Raw genomic sequence first — 21,963 nt, 5'->3', positions numbered from 1 at the left:
GGTGTTTGTACTTGCATAATCATTCGGACAGCTAAATGTGAAACATCTGGAAATTGTGCAGGAGAATGAACCAGACATTTGGAGGACCACAGTTCTTTTCTTCAGATCTTGAGTGGTTTCTTTTTTATTGTCCCATGATGTCACACAAGGCAGCGGTGTGTTTGAAGTGTTGCCTTAAAATACATCCACAGGTGTGCATGCATTTAACTCAAATGTTGTGAATTAACATATCAGAAGCTTACAAAGCCATGATGTCATCATCTGGGTTTTCTCAAATTGTTTTTAGGGCATATAAATCTTTGCATGTAAACCTTTCAAAAAAATTTGAAGAAAATAATTAAAAAGTAATTAAAAATAGCACAACAAACTCAGTCTTTATTCTGACAAATAGAAATGGTTTTAGTAGTCCTATCTGCATTTAAACAGGAAAACAATTGTATTGTTTTATTTCAGATAGGGAGAAAAAAGGTTATGTGTCTTTTTATATAGTTGATGTATATCTCTGGTTTCAACTGTACTTGTGATACTTCTTTTATTCTTCCCAGATCCGTTTATATGTCCTCTTGAACCACATTATATCCAGGATTGCTCAGTTGTCACAGACTTATTTGACTAAAAAAGAAACACACTTTTGCCCTACTTACACTGCTGTATACACAGAGGACATCAGCATATCTTACCCAAATGTTATTGGCACACAGAAAAACAATAGTGCAATCTTTCCACTGGCAAAGACGTGTCTCCGACCAACTGAAAGACCAGCTTTTTACCTCATTTTAAAGCACTTTATGCCTCCTGGTATTTGGGTTTTTCTATGGATAAGACCAAACTGCTATAATAGCGTTTGACAACACGTGGAGCGACAGGGCAGATTCCAAGTGACAGATGAAAGAAAGAGGCAGAAACAGAGGAAAGGAGAGGGGAAGATGTTTTCTCAGGCCCATGACTCACCCTCCTATAGCCTTCAGCACACATGCATGTATGTTATTTATAGACAAGATACATGTTTTGCTCTTTAAAGATTTGAATCGCTGCAAGTGCACAATTTTTACCCTCTGTCTCTGCTTTTTCCTTTGTGATACTACAACCGTCTCTGCTTTGTATCTCTAAATCTCTCATTAAGTCTTATCTTTAAGTTATGAGGTAGTCAGCATCGGCGATCAATATGCAACACATCCGACCATGCTGCAGTCTAATTGTCCGCACAGTTTGCTTCTTTCTTCATCATAATTCCTTCCTTCTTTCTTTCCGAGGAAGTCAACATTACTGCCTGCAGCCTGTTTGCCATCTGTCACCTCTCAATGAGTTGGAGGCTTTGAAAACTCGCAATCAGAGAGGATGACTTGCACCAAATAGCTGGTGGTACAACGGTGCAGACCTTCACAGATCGATAGAGAGCAACTCATTAGGCGGGTGAAAAATAAACAGTCAGCCAGCTGCAAACAGTGAGAAATGAACAGGAAGGAGGAATAATTTGTTGGGTGAGGTTGCAAGACAGAAGAACAAGGTGAGGCACTCAGCAGATTAATGATACACCCTTGAATCTGGTAAAAGATGTAAGGTTTTACTTCAGTCCACTTAATGAGACTGAGGGGACCTTATGGTGCTCTGGTTTAGGCTTGGTTAAAAAAATCTAAGAATGACCGACTCTCTTTCATTGGAACATTAGATGAGACTGCATCAGCTGCTTTCATGTGGATTAGGATTGATCCCATAACTTTATCATGGCTTAAAACTAAAAACTGTCTCTGCCTGAGGTACAACTCTGCTAATGAACCTGTTCCAGTCAACCAATTCAGACCTTTACTTATCTCTCTTTTAGATCCTGAGGCCAAAACTGGACTTTTTAGCCTTTTAATTGCCTCTGTGTTCACTGATCAATCCGCTTCTGATTTTGTTTTTTTATGTGGTGCTGCAGGCAGCGTCCGCAGTGTTTAATATATCAGAGTCTTTTCTGTCCAAGCAGGTATTTGTCTGGAAACAATGATAATATAAGGCAAAGTCAATAACAGTGCTTTTGATCTGACATTTCTTTCATACCATCTACCATCCTTTTGAGCTTTTAATAAAACACTTAAATTGTTTTTCAAGAGCTAGTTATACAAATTTGACCAGAATTATACAAAAAGGCTCAATTATACACATACACAACCATTTATATTTGGTTAAATGTCACTTAGCATGTTGCACCCTGACCACATGATTTTTGTAGCTATCAGAAAGCTTCTGGCTAGAAATGTGAGTACATCTCTTGGCAAAATTAGTGGTTTATTTAAATTGGTTGGTCCCCCCCTGGTACAGACCTGCCTTTTAAGCATAGAAAATAAACTGTTAGCCTACTATATATATTCCAAAACTAGTGCTGATGCGTCAGATATGTAAAGGTTTCCTTATCTGACCCAAAACAGACTAGTCCACAAATTTTCAGAATGACAGAGGTTTCTGCCCTTTCAGAAGCTTACCGATTTTGATGTTTGTTTGTCGTCTTCAAACATCACATGGTTTCCAGGTTCCAACCATCCAGCTCTTTATTTGAGGTGTCGTTGAAGAAGTTGGGCTTGGTCCTTTGTATTTATAATTTCAGTGTCTGAGGCAACAGAACAGACCCTCAGCATTATTGTAGGCTTGACCTCTCATGTTCTTGAGCATCCCAACCAATTTTCTTTCATCTGAGGGGACAGTTTTGGTTAGACTATTGAAACGTGGACATAAACTGAGTCTTTCAACCAGATGAGGATTCAAGACACACATCAAAAATAGTTGGCTATTTACAAAGAAACCAACCTGAGCCCTAATTTAACATGTTCTATGCCAGGTTTGTACTAGGCAACCGACCAATTTAAATAAACTCTACAGTTTTCTAATAGAAGTTGTGAAATATCCAGTCAGACGTGTGCCTGAAGCTTGCTGAAGGCTACAAATAAAAAAAATAAAATCAACAAGAAATTCAAACTCTTGCTTGGCTCCAAAACATGTGAAATGATTGCACCATGTAATGCAAACAGTTCAAATTAACTATTAAAAGACTAAAGTTTAATAGATATTCATGTCCATGAGGTGTGAGCAAAACTGTCCATTTTCTTTGTTTCCATCCCATTCTCTCCTTCAGTGGGAGACCGAGCAGCAGAGAAGTCTGGAGGAGAGGGGCCGTTTGCTGCTCTGCCTCCAGTACCTCCCCCCAAACGGTGACGGCGAATTGAAGTGTGAGGCCAAGGAGAGAGCTCGGGGTGGGCTTTGTGTGGGCGTCAAACGCTGTGCCCACTTGGCAGCGATGGATGTCAACGGCTTCTCTGACCCCTACGTTAAAACGTAAGTCTGACCTTTAACGTCCTGTTAAACTGATGAGCCAAAACAGTATAACTGCCCCTGACCCTTTATACTCTCGATGTTTCATTTGTATCCAAAACTGACCCACATCAATTAAACTGCCTTATTGATCTGCACAAAAATTAACATTTAGTCCTGTTTCTAGTTAAACTTTCCCAGTTCTTGATTTATATTGCCTCCTGTTATGACGAGCTGTTGACTGGAAGATACCCAAAAGCCGTTTTCTCTCAGAGACAGTCCAGCCCAGTCATCTGGCTCACCATTTGGCACTTGTCAGGTCTTTACACTTACCCAACTCCCCTGCACACATGTTCACGAACTGACTACTTAATGTCTCATATCACAGGCTGCTACTGATAGACATACACCATGTTACAAGATAAATGGTGCAATTTATTTAATCTCTTGGGTGCCATAATGTTTTGCCCTACTGGTACATATCCAAATTCAATGTAAGGCAATATATGAACTTAATTCTTTCTGGTTTATTAAAACCACATGGATCCAGATGACCGAGAAAGAATTTTGGCACACTGTTAACGTTTTTTGGCGTCAGCTTACCTAAGAGTCTAACTATGGTTTAATTGGGCTCAGTTGACTTTAGAATTCTGTGTGCATCTAAAATTATTTAACTCCTAAACCAAAATAAGTTTATTGGGAAAAGTATACAAGTCATACAAGAACTATTGCAATTGCACAACACAACTAATAGTAAACACAAATTCTACTTTTGTTGGCTACTGGAGCCTTAATATTCAACCCTTTATAAACACCCTTACTACTTAGTTGAGTACCCTTTTACTGTTATGAACATTCTGTAAACGTGATTCATAGCCAAACCCCAGTTTCTGGCAGCATTCTTGAGGAATCATAGTCTACTCCTAAAGGGCAAGGGCCTGCATTTCATTTGATGGTCACCCTAATATCTTCCAGGACTTCTAAAGCCAAGACTTGGTTGGCAACACTTGAGATCACCATCCTGTTGGAAGGTCAAAAACATGTCCAAGTTTCCACTTCTTCACAAAAGGCATGACATTTTCTCCCGGGACATCTTGATATCTGCATCTTGCCCTCTACTCACTGCAGTTTTCCAGTGCCAGAGAAACCAAAGCAGCCCCAGGGCATAACTGAGCCACTACCGTGTACCCTGTACCATAGTGTTAGTGTCATGCTTCATACAGTTTTCTTGTGCTTTTGGTTGAGTAGTGGTGTACCTTTTGGAGACAAAACATGGAACCATTCAGTGTTTTTGTTATTAGCCTTATTGTAGAAAACTGAAATATCAGTTATCTGCTGCCAACAGATCTTGCTGCAATTCTTTTGTAGTCAGTCAAGAGTTTTTGACTTCCTACCTCTTCAGGAGCCTGGTGTCAGCTGTTGATAACTTACTCTTTTGGCCATGTCCAGGTGATCTAGTAAATGTTCCTTTACACCTGTGAACTATGCTTCCAACTGCATCTCTAGAAGCATTCAGCAACTTTGCTGTCTTTTTGTGTCATTTTCCTTGTTTGTGAAAGGCAATGGTCTCTTCTCTAAACTCTTTGAAAGATTCTCTTGACGTATATGTTGATGATGTGTGCTCATTTCTTACTTGCACAATCACAATCAACAACACAGGTATTTGAGATGTTACATCAGGGGCACCTAGGAACACTGCACATGTTCGTTCTTATAAGGACTTCTATTCAGGGAAATGATAGTTCTAAAATGGGAGTAGTCAGGATTTAGTGATGAGTAAAATTCATTTTTAATCATAGTTTTATTTAACTATTTTGCCTATTCTTTTGTAATTTGTGTTTAGGGGGATGAATACTTTTAGTTGCCAAGTCTGAAATGCCTTAATGTAGGTTCCAGTTTTTCTGGTTCTGAGTCCAAACCATTTTGCTTGCCTGGGGCTTTAGGTGATGAATATGAGACATCCAGCTTAGATTGATACACTGACAGTTCACACCTATTTCAGGATGACCTCTCCAACCTGCCCCACTTTATCACCTTCATACCTGTGTTTGGTCTTATGAGGCCCTTTACACGTTAGATCACATTTTGTAGCCATTTTTGAGTGATAGGTGCTTTGGGTTAATTCCACGGAGGGCTTTGGTGACAAGTTTCTGTTTCATACGTGGAGGCTATTTTAAAATATGTTACTCATTTATCAAGGTAATCACAACATGTCTGTATTGACAGCTTAAAAAATACACTGATATAAATCTCACAAAATGTCATGTTTGGGTCGTATTTTACTACAGAAGGAGAAGCCAGATAAGGAGAATCAGATTATAGCGATGTTTTTAGTGTCATAAGGTCTTCTGGAGTTTCATTACTCACTGATGACAGAAAAATGTTAGTGTGTGTCACTGTCTGCGTGTCAGTGGTTCCACCAGGGAGGGCAGGAAGGTCCTTGAGTTGAATTATGCAACTTGACAGAATGTGAATAAATGAGATGTAAAATCCCTTTGTGTTGTCATTGAGTGGTGATTGCTGTTGATGCCTTGAGGTTGTTAATGTCATGAGTAGAAGAATAAAAAAAAAAAACAGCCATAGCACACTGCAAAAATGCATTTTGTTTTTACTTACAAATGTTTCTAGCAAGAATGTTTTAATTTTATGTTTAGACTACAAAGAAAATAGAGTTTCTGGGAATTTTTAGGTATGCACCGAGAAGCTAATGTAGGTAGGGGAACTCTGAATGATGCCACATCCAACTGCCACATGCTAATCTGAATTATCTTATTTCAAGTTAACAGTTATCTAAAATATAACCATCTTAGATCATTTAGACATCTATTTTTAGGAATTCCCAGATATATGTAACCTTTGTGATATTTTACAGTGCTCAGGGTCACATTGTCTCCATGCTCGCCTTACTGTTTTCTTTATCTTCTTCTTTCTCATCAGGTTTTTCACCATCTTCTCAACACCACCCAAACCCACTCATCCTTATCTCACCCATCTGAAACACTATACATCACATCATGTGCATACTTTTGCTTTAGATGCATGCTCACATCTTTGCCCTTTGGCAGGAGCTTCTTCCCAGATGCTTTGTTGTGTCTGAGAGCGTGTGGGAACATACGCATTCTGAGCAGTGGGTGGTGGGTGGAAAGCAAATGTGAATAGTGATTTTGCCACGCTCCTTCCAGCTGGCTTAAAAATATCCTGCGAATTTAATGACAGCCTGCAAAGCGGTACTGAATGTTTGGGAGTCTGTGCTGTGCTGATTATCTATCCTGACACTGGGTTTTACATTTCACAGATAACACAGTTTTTACCTTGAAAACATGCTAAGTTAATATATTTTTTGAGAATTGGTTTGGTTTAAGTTCAGTGTTAAATAAGTTGGTGTCTATAGCCTATAAGTAATAAGAACGTAAGGCCAAACACACACAAGCTGAATGAGATTCTCACAGAATGATGAAGCCTTGAGTAAAAACCCAGTTTTACTGAGATTTTGGTTTTAACGTGATTTTTTTAATGAAAATTATGTCATAATATAATTGCTTACATTTTAAAACAGAAAAACAAAAATTCCTTATACTGCTGCTAAACTGATACATAGTTAATTACAGTTTAATAATAATGTTATCCATAGCATTTATTTATTGCTATTTTGATACATTGACATAACTATAAAATAACCACTCACTAAATGTAGTATTTGTTTTCAACTGGTTATTACTCAGAATATTTAACCTTTTATGCAACTCTGGTCCTTAAGGAGTGCCACAAATCTATCAAGCAGATGTTTGCTGGTTAATTAGTTGGGCTACCTGCTCTGGGATTCTGACATGATTTTTTTATTAGTTTCTTTGAATGATAATTTCTCCTTGGACCAGCAGCACTGCACTTCTTCACCCTCCTTTATTACTGATGTCCTGCTTGTTGTTTTTTGTGACTGGAAATATTTCCAAAGTGCAGAATTTGTCTTTCTTTTAGGCAAGGGAAATGTGTAGAATCCTTCTTTCAGCCAGCTGCCTGGCAGTGCATAGCAAGATGTGGGAATTAGTTCTGCATTACTCTGTGCTCCATACAGTGTGAGGAAACACCAGTCACTCTGACACTTTAATGATTTCTGGTGTCAAAAAAGAACTTAAACCAAACAGTATTATGGAAAATTAGAAGTTCTTGTTCATTTATAATAATTCTTCTTCTGTTGTCTTTGTTTACATAAACTGTATGTTATGATGCCTCATTTACCAAAACATCTTCGTTCATTCACATATTTTAATGGCTCCATCAACAGAAAGAAAACCATCTATTTAGACTACATTTGTAACTGCCATAACTTTTTAATCCTGTTATTATTGTCAAGTCAGCATAGACAGGATTTCCCAGTAGGTTTTCACTGAAACAACATCGTTCAGGTCAAAGTTCTCAAGAACTGTGATCTCCACTCATGAACCGCCTCATCTGAGATAAAAAAAAAACAACTTTTAAAACCTAATTTATGGTAAAAAAAAGAAAAAAATGCAATGTGGAAACATGATTAAATTATAAACTTTAAAATTTTACACATTTTCCTCACTGAAGAAGTAATTCAGAAGAAAATGGAAGAGAAAAGCACTTTCTCCATGTATCACCACTCTGACCTTAATTCTTGGCATTTACCACTCTTTCAGACATGACAGTGTCACATTTATATGTTTCAGGTACTTGAAGCCAGATGTTCAGAAAAAATCCAAGCACAAAACAACGGTCATAAAAAAGACTTTGAATCCAGAGTTTAACGAGGTAACATCCACGTTTGTGTGTGAGGCACATTTTTTTGCAACAATTAAGCTCATTTAGATTTGTATATTTCACTTTGGATGCAAGATTGTGTTGATTTTTATTCTAAAACAGTTACAGTTTTCTTCTTGTTATCTTTCACCTAATTAGAGAATATTTAGTGACCTTCTGACCTCTTTCGTTACCCCCACAGGAGTTCTTCTATGAAATCTCCTTCACAGAGTTAGCCACTAAGACACTAGAGGTCACAGTGTGGGATTATGACCTGGGAAAGTCCAATGACTTCATAGGTGAGTTTATTATAAAATGCTAACAGCTAATAATACCCTAATGGTGTTTTAGGTACCCTGATTTTTTTCTAACAGCCTCATGTACCACAGCAGATGTTGCCCAAGATATTTTAGGATGTTCTGAATTAGCTGCTAACATAAGTGCAGTGGAGCACTGTGTGTAATTTGCGAGGTTTAGTCACCTAAAGGGTGTTGGTTTGTTTAAACCTACCACAGGCTACTTGGACTCTGAGTAGGCGTAAGTGATAACATTTATTTGGGTTTTCTGCTTCTGCTTCATCAGACATGTTTTTGGTAGGAGTTCTAATGCATAAATTGGAACCAAATCGGACCTTTGTCTTTTTTTTATCCTTCAGTGACTGAAAGATATTCCTAAATCAAATCCCATGTCAGTGGCAGATGCACACAGGCAAATATTTTCAATGAAAAGTGTTTAAAATCCTTCAAAATAAGCACCCGAAAGTCAGATTTTTACCACAGCAGAAGAGGTAAAGAGTTTATAAAACAGGAGATTGCTTCTTTAATGCGTGAAGTATTATGTAGTCTACAGGTCTTGACCGATGCTTGTGTTCTGCTTCTAAATTTGCATGCATATCTCATTGCAACTGAAATATATTCATGTGATATAATGCAAGTAATAATGAATGCATGTGGACAGCTGCAAATACCCACTGGGAAACCATTCATGATGTGCAATCTGTCAGCAAAGATGACAAGGTCAACCTGACTTGTTAATATTTAATTCTTAATTTCTGTTTATTCCTTTTTTTTCTTTACTCTAAATCTATAATAAGTCAGCCTCATTGGGTCGTGGCTTACTTACACAAACCACATAACTGTTTCATGAATGAATTGTTATAACCTCATTCAGGATTAACAAAAATCTTAATGGCACTAAATAAAAAAGGAATCAATTACTTTTTTTAAAAAATAAGTCAAAGCTCCCAAAACAATTCCAAGAAATCTGATATTTTATTAGTTTTGTCTTTGAGCTCTGTTGGATGGCAAATTCTCAGTGTCTAAACCTTCTTGAGCATTTTCACCATCCACAGCTCATCTTGTATTTCCTGAACTTTCCTTCTCTGAGAGACATTTATGGCCGCTGTCCCTATCGTTATCCCCATTTGACCTACATATCATGTCCCTTTCACTACCAGCAAATCCTTTTAAAATAAAATAAAAGACTTCACACAGATATGTATGTTACAGTCTAATAACAGAAAAGTATATATTTTTTTCACTGCAGAAATACTTACTGCAGATAAATCATTTTTAAGCACCATATGGTCTCAATAATGGTCAAACGTTTAGATAAAATACAGCCAGGGATGAATTATGTCCACATTAATGGACAAATGGTTTTTACCAATTTCCTCCCAGTATAAATTCAATTCAATTAAAAAATACTTTATTAATCCCAAAGGGAAATTAAATGTTGTTGTTGCTCATATTATGAAGGTTTCCTCAAAGAGCCGTTGTAGATGCTGATGGCTGTGGGCAGGAAGGATCTCCTGTAGCGCTCCGTCTTACAGCAGATCTGAAGAAGCCTCTGACTGAAGACACTCTGTTGTTGTAGGACAGTCTGATGAAGAGGATGCTCAGGGTTCTCCATAATGTTCTTCATTTTATGAAGAATCCGTCTTTCCACAATGATCTCCAGAGGTTCCAGAGGAGTCCCCAGAACAGAGCCAGCCTTTTTTATCAGCTTGTTGAGTTTTTTTAAGTCCCTGGTTCTGATGCTGCTTCCCTAGCAGATGATGGCAGAAGAGATCACACTTTCCACAACAGACTTATAGAAGATATGCAGCATCTTGCTGCAAACACCAAAGGACCTAAGCTTCCTCAAGAAGTACAGTCTGCTCTATCCCTCCTTGTAGATGGCTTCACAGTTGCATCTCCACTCTAGTCTGTTGTCCAGGTGAACACTGAGGTATTTATACTCCTCCACCACCTCCACTTCTTCTCCCATGATGGAAATAGTTTTTGACTTATTCCTGTTTCTCTTAAAATCTACAATCATCTCCTTTGTTTTAGTCACGTTCAACATGAGATGATTGTTTCCACACCGTGCCACAAAGCGGTCCACCACCTTCCTGTACTCAGCTTCTTGTCCATCTCTGATCCACCCCACGACTGCAGAATCATCTGAGTATTTCTGCAGATGACAGGAGTCTGTCTTGTACTGGAAGTCTGAGGTGGACAGAGTGAAGAGGAATGGTGAGAGTACAGTCCCCTGTGGTGCTCCTGTGCTGCTGACTACCTGGTTAGACTCACAACCCTTCAGTCTCACAAACTGTGGTCTGTTTGTCAGGTAGTCTTTGATCCAGGAGATTGTTGAGGCCTCCACCTGAGTCTTCTGGAGTTTCTGACAAAGCAAATCAGGTTGGATTGTATTAAATGCACTGGAGAAATCAAAGAACATGATCCTCAGAGTGCTGCTGGCTTTGTCCAGATGACAGTGGGTTTGTTGAAGCAGGTGTATGATGGCATCTTCAACTCCAACTCCACAGCAATAAGCAAACTGAAGGGGGTCCTGATGGTTTAATGTTTGCTTACTCAGGTGGGCCAACAGGAGTCTCTCTAGGACCTTCATGATGTGAGATGTCAGGGCAACAGGTCTATAGTCATTGAGGACTGATGGGTGAGTTTTCTTTGGTACCGGAACAAGACAGGAGGTCTTCCACAACACTGGAACCTTCTTCTGGGCCAGGCTAAGGTTGAAGAGGTGCTGCAGAATCCCACAGAGCTGCTCTGCACAGGCCTTCAGGACTCTAGGGCTGACATGATCTGGACCTGCAGCCTTATTCCGATTCAGTCTCTCCAGTTGCATCTTCACCTGACTTCTTGAGACACACAGGTGGAAGGTGGAGGCAAAGGAAACATGTAGAAGCAGAAGGGTCCATGGCTGAGGTGGAAGATAAAAATGTGAGGTGTTACTGGACAGCTGTGGGTCCTGTGGGTCAAAGGAAGGTGAAATGTCTGGCTGTGAGCAGGAGAGGAGGATGCAAAGCTTGTTTCTGAACTGAACTTATTGAAGAATGTGTTTAGTTCATTGGCTCTGTCCAGACCTCCATCGGTCTGATCATCCTTCTGCTTGAAGCCTGTGATCTTCTTCATCCCTGACCACACATCTCTGATATTGTTTTGCTGGAGCTTGCTCTCCATTTAAAATCAAAACTTTAGCTGTAATTGAAGATAACGATGTGCTATGCACTGGCAAGTGCACCAGAAGGTGGCAGTGTTCTGAGTGATGCACTACAGTGCAATAAAGTAACTGATATGCAAGTAAACCATCAGCATCCATTTATGCAGACAGACCCCTATGTTTGAAGTGTTGTGATTTGACATGTTGAGTTAGTCTTAAAAAGCCATTACGTCAGTTAGGTTCCCCCAAATCGTTTAACGGCATAGAAATCTTTGTGTGTGTGCACTTCTAAATTTAATTAAAATAATAAAATATAGTTTTTCTGGCATTTAGCAAACAGAAATAGTTTTGGTAATCCTAACTGACCTGAAACAGGAGATTTAGTTAGATTTCATGTGAGACAATGAGGAAAAAATAAACATCTGGTTTTAGCAGACTTTTGTTTGCCTTTAAGAATTCGAAACAATGACAATGTTAGAGGTTAAAGCAGAAATTAGATTTTAAACAAGACAGGTTCATGTTGTTTTACACAACTTCTTCCTCCTCTCTTTCTGAAAACTCTTCTTCTGCGTCTCTGCTCTGGTTAGGGGGGGTGTCCTTCGGGTGCCATTCGCAGGGAGATGCTCTGCAGCACTGGATCGACTGTCTGAAAAACAAGGGCAAGAAGGTGGAGCGCTGGCACACCCTGACCAACGAGCTGCCGGGCTCCACCCTGCAGGAGTGAACCAGGCCTCCTCCTCTGTGCTGACGCTGTAGGAAGGCGCTGAAAGTCTTAGACCAGGGGGACCTTTCATCGCATGCTCTGAAGACTTCCTGCATGACTGTGATGGATTCATATTCTGCTTACTTTGTGTCAGAACTGAAAGCAGCATTCCAATCAGTACTCTATAATCGATATAAATGGACCTAATTTAAAATATTCACAGGCATTCATGTCTCAAAAGAGAATGTAATGGCTCAGTAAATGCACCACACTATTCTGATCTGATTCAACAGGAAACACTGGAAATCCTGCATGTCCTGCATGTGATCAGGGAGAGGGTTTTAATTATTCTGCAGTTTGAAATCCATGTAGGGTCCCTCATGTCAGCTTTGCTTGCTTTTAATAAATCCCGTCTGTTATTTTCATTAACCCCTGACATTAAATCTTGACGTTAGTGTCCTGCAGTGCTCATACCTCTCCCTTTGCAATAACATTTATTCTTCCCTGATGCTTCCAGAGATTTCCAAGTGGTCTTAATCCTGTCGGACGTTTCCCATCTATTGGTTTGCCTGTCTCTGGGCTTCCAGCAGATGGCCCGGTCTGTTAAGATAATTGGCTCTTTTAATGTCGATTGTTCGTGTGAATCGTTTGCATGTTTGATGTTGATGGAGCTGGTCCTGACATCGTGTTGAGCTCTTCTGTTTTAAGTAAAAGGAGTTTTATACTAACTCACATTTGACGTCTCTAACAGTTGTTTGATGTGTCAGCGCTGATATTTCTGTGTCAGGTTCTTGTCAATGCTTTTTTTGATATGTAAAAATAAAGAGGAACATGGAGGTTTAATTAAGCACAGAGAAGTTTCACAGCAAAGAAGAATAGAATAGAATAGAAATAACCTGTATTCAGTGGGGGAATTCAGGTGTACCAGCAGCAAAGTGAAAGACAATTTACAGTATAAAGAAAATACTGTGCAGTTATTCAAAATACTCAGATTCAAAGAAAGGTGCAACTCAGTTGTATCATTTAAAAATGCACAACATGTCCATGTATACAATAACAGACTATTTACAAGAAATGGAAAGAGTGTTCATGGTTGTAGTCCTATGCAGTAAATGACACTATCAGCCTTTGTGTAACACAAAATCAGTGATGAATTGTTTAAATAAGAACAGTGTTGTGTGGTACCTCTCTGTATCTGCTGCTTGCCTCTGTATTTGACCAAGCTGCAGGTTTTATCTGTGGTGAATGAGGCTAATACTAATACTAATAATACCGCTGTTGTTCATAAGTGAATACATTTAGTGTTTTAACTGTTTTGAATATTTGTCTCTTTGGAAAGTGAGCATGATTGTTTTTGTTCTTTATAAAACATGTATTTCTAAATAACTGGTTCCAAAGTGGCCTCTGTGAATCTCTGATGTTTACTCACGGTCCAGTGGCAACCCAATAAAGCTAAATACTGCTACCTAGTCTCCTGGACCTGCAACTGCAGCCTCTTCTCTGACCATAAGGTCAGCAGAAAAACCCACAACAAGATAGAAATTAAAATAACTAATAAATCCATGTAGAACAGCAGCATGCATAAGAATATCCACGTTTATTGGCACCTTTAAAAGTATTTTTAGAAGGAGTTAAAATAAATGTATCTTTTATTGCAAGAGCATAATCTTACATCTAAAAATTCTGAAAAATCCAACCTTTAATTTGAGTTTATTTATTCAATGGGGAACAATCACTAGATAAAGAAATAATTATTTAAAACAAGAAGCGACATATGACCCCCCCATTTGGACTTCTTGCACAAAACAAATGTAACTGAAGCCTTTTTTTATTTATTATTTTTTTAAGTTGACTTTTAATTCTTAATCATTGAATTATGGGGGTGCAAATGTGATGCGATACAAAGGCGGATCTCTCTTAGCCACTCTTGAAAATGAGAAAGACAAGAAAACATGTGACTCAAGTAAGGCAGATGCGTTTTGATCTTCAAAATCAGAAAAGGGCAACAAGAAAACAGCTACCTTCTGAAAGGGGCCTGTACTTGGTAATAAAAAACTAAAATAATTAGAAAGAAAACATTTTTCCAGTTTTAGATCATTCTACTAAAATAAAACATGAACTTATTTTAAGGATTTTCACACATCATTAATAAAGTTGTCCAGAAGTCACAGATTTGTGGTCATTTTTTTGTCTTCAGAGAGAAAGTTGACGTCAGAACCATCGTTTTGGGTCATGTAACACCAAGCTGAAAGGCCCAGAGATGATCTTCAGAATTCAGATAAAATTTTAAAACAACTACCCAAAGCATATTTTTTGCTACAGTTGTAACAGGTGTTGGAAACATTACACATAATTTGACAAAAACAAACTTACAGCTGTCATTAAATCATTGTTAATTTGGCTTATTATCAATGTTTGTATACTTTCACCATCAACAGTTGGATATGCAGGTCTTGGTGTTATATGAACAAATACACAGCATAAAATGACTGCCTCATTCTATCATTTACTGTAGATTTAAAGCACCGAGCAGTAAGGCTGCCTGGCATGTGTGATGGGATCTTCAGAGCGATCAACACTCAGACTGAGATGTTACGTGAGCTGAATCGCAAACTGGATGTGATCCTCATACAGGATTGCAGGCAGGTTGCGGTTCCTGGACTCAGGGGTGAAATGGGATAAATCTTGGAGAAAGTTGTTCGCTCGGATCTGGCAGAAAGACCAGGAATTGGGCTCTTTGGATTTGCCTTTGAGAAGCACCAGCGAGACTCTCAAGGCTGACGGAAAATTAAGAGTCAGCCTAACCCAAATAATTATTGTTTTTCTGAATCTGGCTCCCCTGCACGGCCTTGATGGCTGGCTATCTTCAACTTCTCCTGGAAGTTATGTAAACATGACGCTCTGCTCCCTCTGCCCCTCCCTTCCCTGAGGACATCTGTGGACCTGCTCAGAACTTTGTGGCCGGTTGATGAACATTCCAACGTAAGGACAATGGCCTCTGGGACAGAGCTTCATGGACTTACTTGCACACACTCACTTACACACACACACATGCTCAAGATAAACATATGCACCCCCTCACACCACCTTCACCGTTCCCGGCATGATGTTGTTTTGTCAACTTGTTGCTTCTTTGTGCTGAGGTTTTTTACAATCTCAAACTGTATCCTGCTAAGGATAAAGTGTGAAATATGATTTTTTCCCTCTACTTACCTAATGTGGCCTCTTTTCTCATCTAACAAGGGCAGCGCCTGTGAGTGGGCAGCAAAGCCTCGGTGACCCGTCCCCCCTTGTCTTGTGTCATGATGTATGTTTGGATGGGTTGTACTGGAATTCTAATTTCCCCTCGGGGATCAATAAAGTATCTTTGAATTGAATTCAATTGAATTGAATTGAATTGAATTGAATATTACCTTCAGAATTAAAGTAAGAAGGGAATTTGCCTTTATTAAAAATAAATTAGGCAATTGGGGAGGGTTTAATAATGAATGTGTTCATTATTTCTTTGCTTGTTTGGCTGCAGCTGGTTGGCATAAATGGTTATGAAATTCACAACTTCAAAGTTTTTTTAAAACTCCACAGAGGATCAAATATAAACATACTCCCACACTAATAAATACATCAAATGAGTTCATTAAATGTAATTTTAATTATAATCCATGCATTTTCAACAGGACTGAGGGTAGCATTCAGAAGGCAATTCAGGTGAACATTAGCTTGTTTCATTCTTTCTAAAATCAGGTCTGATATATATTTGGGGTCATCGTCCTGCTGGACTCCCAAATTGGACCAGGTTTCCACAATTTGATCCAGCCTGAGAGGCTGCCAACCCAGAAAGAAGCTGCTGCTCCAAAAAAAGACCTCCATCTTCGAGCTCGATTGAATTTTGCAGCTACCGACATGGACAAACCAAACGGCTTCTGGAGAAAAGATTTACGGTTGAGGAGACGAGCATTGATCTATTCGGCAACAATGGCAAGAAGTTTGGAGACAAAGCAATGGTTGGGCATGGTGGTGGCAACATCATGCTGTGGGGTTGTTTTGCTGCCAGTTGTTGTGGTGCTTTGCACAAAGAGCGTGAAATGACAAAATATGGAAAAGTACATCCACATTGTTCCAACTTACCTCAACTCAACATCTAGATTGTTGCAACTTGGACAAAACTAGATGTTCAAACTGGACACTGATCTCAAACACACACCAACGCTGGTTCTGAAATGGATAAAGCAGCCTGGTATTAGGCTAACGGCCTCAAACTCATCAATGTTAATGGCCTTGAACCCAACAATGCTGAAAATGTATGGACTATGCATAAAAGCGAGTTCTTGGCTGCAGAACAGACAAATTTAAACGAACCTTACAAATTCTGAAAAGAAGAGTGGTGTAACATTGAGCATGAAGAATAAAAGCAGTATGGGGTTGAGCTACAACTTGTTAAAATATTCATCCAAACGAGTAGGAATGTGTTAGTTTCTTTTGTGGATTAGAGAAAATTCATATTATATTCAAACTTGTGCACCTAATTGTTATTTTTTTTTATAATTTTGAGTTGTTTGTTGTGCAATTATTTAATCATGGGAAAAGAAATTTTAAAATAAATTAACAAAAGCCAAAAATGTAAATAACTTTCGCGACAGTGATTGGTGAATATAAGCCTTTTAATGCAAATTTGGCAACTGGATGTTGATGGAGCGCTGAACAGCAGAGCCGAGGGTTTTGTCACAGATACAGTCACCAAGCAATCAGCCTGGTTATGTGCAAGCTGTAAATTTCACATTTTAGCAACATGTCAGCATTTTTTCCATATTTTAGGTCAGTGCATAAGAAGAGCCTGTCTGATTTTCAGGTCAGAGATCAGTGTCTGTGCAAAATAATGTTTATGTAATAGACTGTTGGTCACAAGTGTCTGACATGGAGAGTCACCATGAGCTGACTGACCGAATCAGGAGCAGAGTCAGGGATGCTGAGATGGAGCCTCAGTCTAAATTATAAAGGGGGAAGAGGAGTGAGGAGGACATGAAAAGCTCTCTGCAGCAGCACGGTTTGTGATTATTGTGCGTTTTCCACTGCCTCCTGAGAGGGAAAGATGCTCCGTGCGAAATAAGAGAAGGCTGCTGATGTTTCATCCTAGTCACCATTTATTCCTGGCTGACTACATCTCAGAGAATCTGTCCTTTGCAGCTGCTGTAACTCGGAAATACAATCATAGTACTATTACAGTTGTGTAAAAATATCTAATTATATAATAATACCTAAACAAATAAATAAAATCACAGTCCACTGGGAAAAAATAATTGCCCTAATTTATCTAAATAACAGTAGAAATGTTTAAGGTACTTTCTGGTAAACTTCTCTCCAAGGCCTGTGATGACTTCACAAACAAACCTTCTGGGAACGTTCTCTGGATGTTCCCAGAAGGTCAGCTGAGACTCCACACTGACAACATGAATACCGTGAAACAATCCATGGAAACATAAACAAAATATTAGTAGAGGACAGAATGTGGAGAACAAAAGAGGTCTCCAGTGAAGGTGGAAGATTTTTACTCTAAATGTTTGAAGAATGCATGCAGTTATACAGAGACGAAGTATTCAGATTCTGTGAATTGGTTCACATGTTGTCACCTCACAACATTTTTACATGATAAACATACAAATCTTTTTTATGAATAAAAATTGGAAAAAGCATCCAATGCATTTGTGCAAAACCCGTTTACAATGGTACCTCTAAATAAAATCCGCTGCAACCAACTACCTTCAGAGACATTTAACAATAAATCGTAAATTATGGGAGTCTGACGCTTCAAAGTCATTTTGAGGGTCTAAAAATGTGTTTATGTTGTAACCATAAATTCTGTGTTAGGAAACATTAATAACTGTAATGTTTACCTGCATGACATTGTGATCTATTCATCCTCCTGGATTGATCATATTAACATTCTGAAAGATGTGTTTGCTTGGTTAGCTCAGGTTTCTCTCACCTTGAAACTGACAAAATGTGAGTTCGCCAAGGCGGTTTTAACATACCTCGGAAAAGAAGTGGGTCATGGCCAGGTACGTCCAGTGAATGCAAGCTGGAAGCTGTCCTGACCTATCCAGTGCCCACCACAAGACGTGAGCTCTGACGATTTTTGGGTTTGGTTTGCTACTATAGATGTTTTTGTAGAAATGTTTCTACAATGGTTGCGCCTTTAACTCATCTGTGTAGTCCAAAGGAACCATTCATGTGGACCACTGAATGTCAACATGCATTCAACTGTGCAAAGTCTCTTCTCTGCAGTGCTCCTGTACTGGCAGCTCCAGATTTCAACAAGGCTTTCAAACTGGAGGTAGATGCAAGCGTTACAGGAATTGAAGCTGTGTTGCTACAGGAGGGAGCAGACGGTGTCAGCCACCCAGTTTCCTACTTCTCAGCTAAGTTCAAACATCATCAACTAAACTATTCCACAATTGAGAAGGAAACTCTAGCCATGCTACTTGCTTTGCAACATTTTGAAGTTTACATACAGTACAGACCAAAAGTTTGGAAACACCTTCTCATTCAAAGAGTTGTCTTTTTTTTCATGACTATGAATATTGTAGCTTCACACTGAAGGCATCAAAACTATGAATTAACACATGTGGAATTATATACTGAACAAAAAAGTGTGAAATAACTGAAAATATGTCTTATATTCTAGGTTCTTCAAAGTAGCCACCTTTTGCTTTGATTACTGCTCTTCACACTCTTGGCATTTTGTTGATGAGCTTCAAGAGGTAGTCACCTGAAATGGTTTTCCAACAGTCTTGAAGGAGTTCCCAGAGATGCTTAGCACTTGTTGGCCCTTTTGCCTTCACTCTGCGGTCCAGCTCACCCCAAACCATCTCGATTGGGTTCAGGTCTGGTGACTGTGGAGGCCAGGTGATCTGGCGCAGCACCCTATCACTCTCCTTCTTGGTCAAATAGCCCTTACACAGCCTGGAGGTGTGTTTGGGGTCATTGTCCTGTTGAAAAATAAATGATGGTCCAACTAAACGCAAACCGGATGGAATAGCATGCCGCTGTAAGATGCTGTGGTAGCCATGCGCCGCACAAAGACACGGTGGTTGGAACCAAAGATCTCAAACTTGGACTCATCAGACCAAAGCACAGATTTCCACTGGTCTAATGTCCATTCCTTGTGTTCTTTAGTCCAAACAAGTCTCTTCTGCTTGTTGCCTGTCCTCAGCAGTGGTTTCCTAGCAGCTATTTTACCATGAAGGCCTGATTCACACAGTCTCCTCTTAACAGTTGTTCTAGAGATGTGTCTGCTGCTAGGACTCTGTGTGGCATTGACCTGTTCTCTAATCTGAGCTGCTGTTAACCTGCGATTTCTGAGGCTGGTGACTCGGATGAACTTATCGTCCGCAGCAGAGGTGACTCTTGGTCTTCCTTTCCTGGGACGGTCCTCATGTGAGCCAGTTTCTTTGTAGCGCTTGATGGTTTTTGCGACGGCACTTGGGGACACTTTCAAAGTTTTCCCAATTGTTCGGACTGACTGATCTTCATTTCTTAAAGTAATGATGGCCACTCGTTTTTCTTTACTTAGCTGCTTTCTTCTTGCCATAATACAAATTCTAACAGTCTATTCAGTAGGACTATCAGCTGTGTACTGTATCCACCTCCTGCACAACACAACTGATGGTCCCAACCCCATTTATAAGGCTTGAAATCCCACTTATTAAACCTGACAGGGCACACCTGTGAAGTGAAAACCATTTCAGGTGACGACCTCTTGAAGCTCATCAACAGAATGCCAAGAGTGTGCGGAGCAGTAATCAAAGCAAAATGTGGCTACTTTGAAGAACCTAGAATATAAAACATATTTTCAGTTGTTTCACACTTTTTTCTTCAGTATATAATTCCACATGTGTTAATTCATAGTTTTGATGCCTTCAGTGTGAAGCTACAATATTCATAGTCATGAAAATAAAGAATGAGCCTTTGAATGAGATGGTGTGTCCAAACTTTTAGTCTGTACTGTAGGTTCCACAACAAATCCTGTCATAGTCTACACTGACCATAACCCTCTTGTATTCCTAAAACACATGTATAACCACAACCAGCGACTTATGCGCTGGGCTTTGCTTGCCCAAGAATATACTCTGGACATCAGGTATAAGAAAGGAACTAAAAATGTCATAGCTGATGTTCTTTCCAGAGTGTGATGTTAATCCCATTGAGTTTACATTGTGAAAGGGTAGTGTTTTTACTCTATGTAAAATTTTATGGGGGAGGGTGTTACGGTCCCTGGCCTCCAGGGAGACTCAGGAGCGACCTTCCTTTTTTCTTGTGTGTTTCAGGTTTACCTTGCTGCCACAGGTGTGATGTATTGCAGCTCGCCAGCCACTCCATATAGAGCTTCACCTCAGACGTGACCCTTGCCCCTCTTTTCCTCTGGGCCTTGACCTGGTGTGATCTTGTTTGTGTGGTGTGCTTTGAAAAGCTGTAAAGTATTTTTTTGTGGATACCTTGTCATTGGGTAACCGAAAAGGAAAGTTTGTTTTTTTGTTCTTCTCACAGTAGAAGCTGGTAACAGTTCTCTGCCATTTTTGTTCTAACACTTTTTCACCTGTTTTGTGGTCAGGCGAGGAGCTCAACCTTTGTACTTTTAAGTTTACTCTTAGCTAGAGATATTTTGCTTTCATACTTAGTGGGGGGTGTTTTGTTAATTATTTTGGCCTTGGAGACCCTGAAGCTTAAAGCTTCACTGTGTTTAAATGTTGAATGTTTGTAATTTTACCATTTCAATATTGTAAAATAAATTGAATCTTCACTCACTGACATCAACTGCTTAAGGGGTTTTCTTTGTTTTATGTTACACCCAGTGCCATGACTGAACTTCCTTAAGAGGGTTGTAACAGGCAGGAAAAACAAAAAAGTAAATTTCAGACAAATTGCTGCACAAACCAATCAGTCAATTAAAGAACCGTCTTTGATATCACCACGCATACTCAAAGCTGAGATGGAAGAATTGAGGAGTACCAGAGCAGTAATTCTACTTTTCATGATGAGTGGTTTTAATTGCGGCGCCAATTATGAGCACTTCAGTGCCACCTAGCCAAGGTCGGGGTAAAAGGTATAGAGTGTTAGGAGTGATGCTGGAGAAAGATTAATTAAACTAAATGTTCTGATGGGCTAAATAACAACCTGAAGCTCCTGTTATTTCAATTAACCTTCCCTGGAAACCATTAAGTATTCACCTACAACCTACAGATTTGCTCAAACAAGCTTTAAAGACATACCAAATGACAACATTAGAAAATAAGTAATTTTTTTAACTGAAAATGTTAATGTAATTTCACATGTAACCTTAAAAAATTCACTAAAAAGGTCAAAAAAACAGCTTAAATTAGGTTCTACATGTAAATACAAAAAATGTATCCTATTAATATGAAACTACAAAATGCTGCTGATGTGGCCTGTCTGGATATATGTTTTCTTCTAGTCTGTGTGTCTATTATGTATGTGAAAAAGCTTCATGACATCAGTCTCTTTCTGTTACAGTAAATAGATGCTGCACACAGACTAAATTAGGTCACCTCCTTATCAGCATACTGATGTCATCCCAAGGATCTGTGCTGTACATATGGAGCAGCTGTGACACTCAGCCAGAAACCTGATAAACACACAGCGTGTGCTGCCCCCTGTTGCATGCTTTTAGGGCAGACACTTACACATTTGGCTCTTGTGAAACGACACAAAAAAAGTTTTTAATTAATGTCTTGTAGGATTATTTAGAAGCAAATCCAATT

General features: G+C 39.2%; 1 protein-coding gene across 1 annotated transcript in view; it reads left to right on the top strand.

The window, feature by feature from the left end:
- The window catches only part of LOC124875535 (double C2-like domain-containing protein alpha), a 34,560-nt gene extending 20,202 nt beyond the window's left edge, over positions 1–14,358 (top strand). The window contains exons 8-11 of the mRNA XM_047377751.1: positions 3,110–3,309; positions 7,974–8,055; positions 8,246–8,342; positions 12,075–14,358. Coding sequence (XP_047233707.1) covers positions 3,110–3,309; positions 7,974–8,055; positions 8,246–8,342; positions 12,075–12,211 — 516 coding nt within the window. The 3' untranslated portion in view covers positions 12,212–14,358. The remainder of the gene's footprint in view (positions 1–3,109; positions 3,310–7,973; positions 8,056–8,245; positions 8,343–12,074) is intronic.
- The last annotated feature ends 7,605 nt before the right edge of the window (positions 14,359–21,963 follow it).

Source organism: Girardinichthys multiradiatus, chromosome 10 (genome assembly GCF_021462225.1).
Source record: "Girardinichthys multiradiatus isolate DD_20200921_A chromosome 10, DD_fGirMul_XY1, whole genome shotgun sequence".
Classification (NCBI taxonomy): Eukaryota; Metazoa; Chordata; class Actinopteri; order Cyprinodontiformes; family Goodeidae; genus Girardinichthys; species Girardinichthys multiradiatus.
This window is presented reverse-complemented; position numbering and strand designations above follow the sequence as displayed.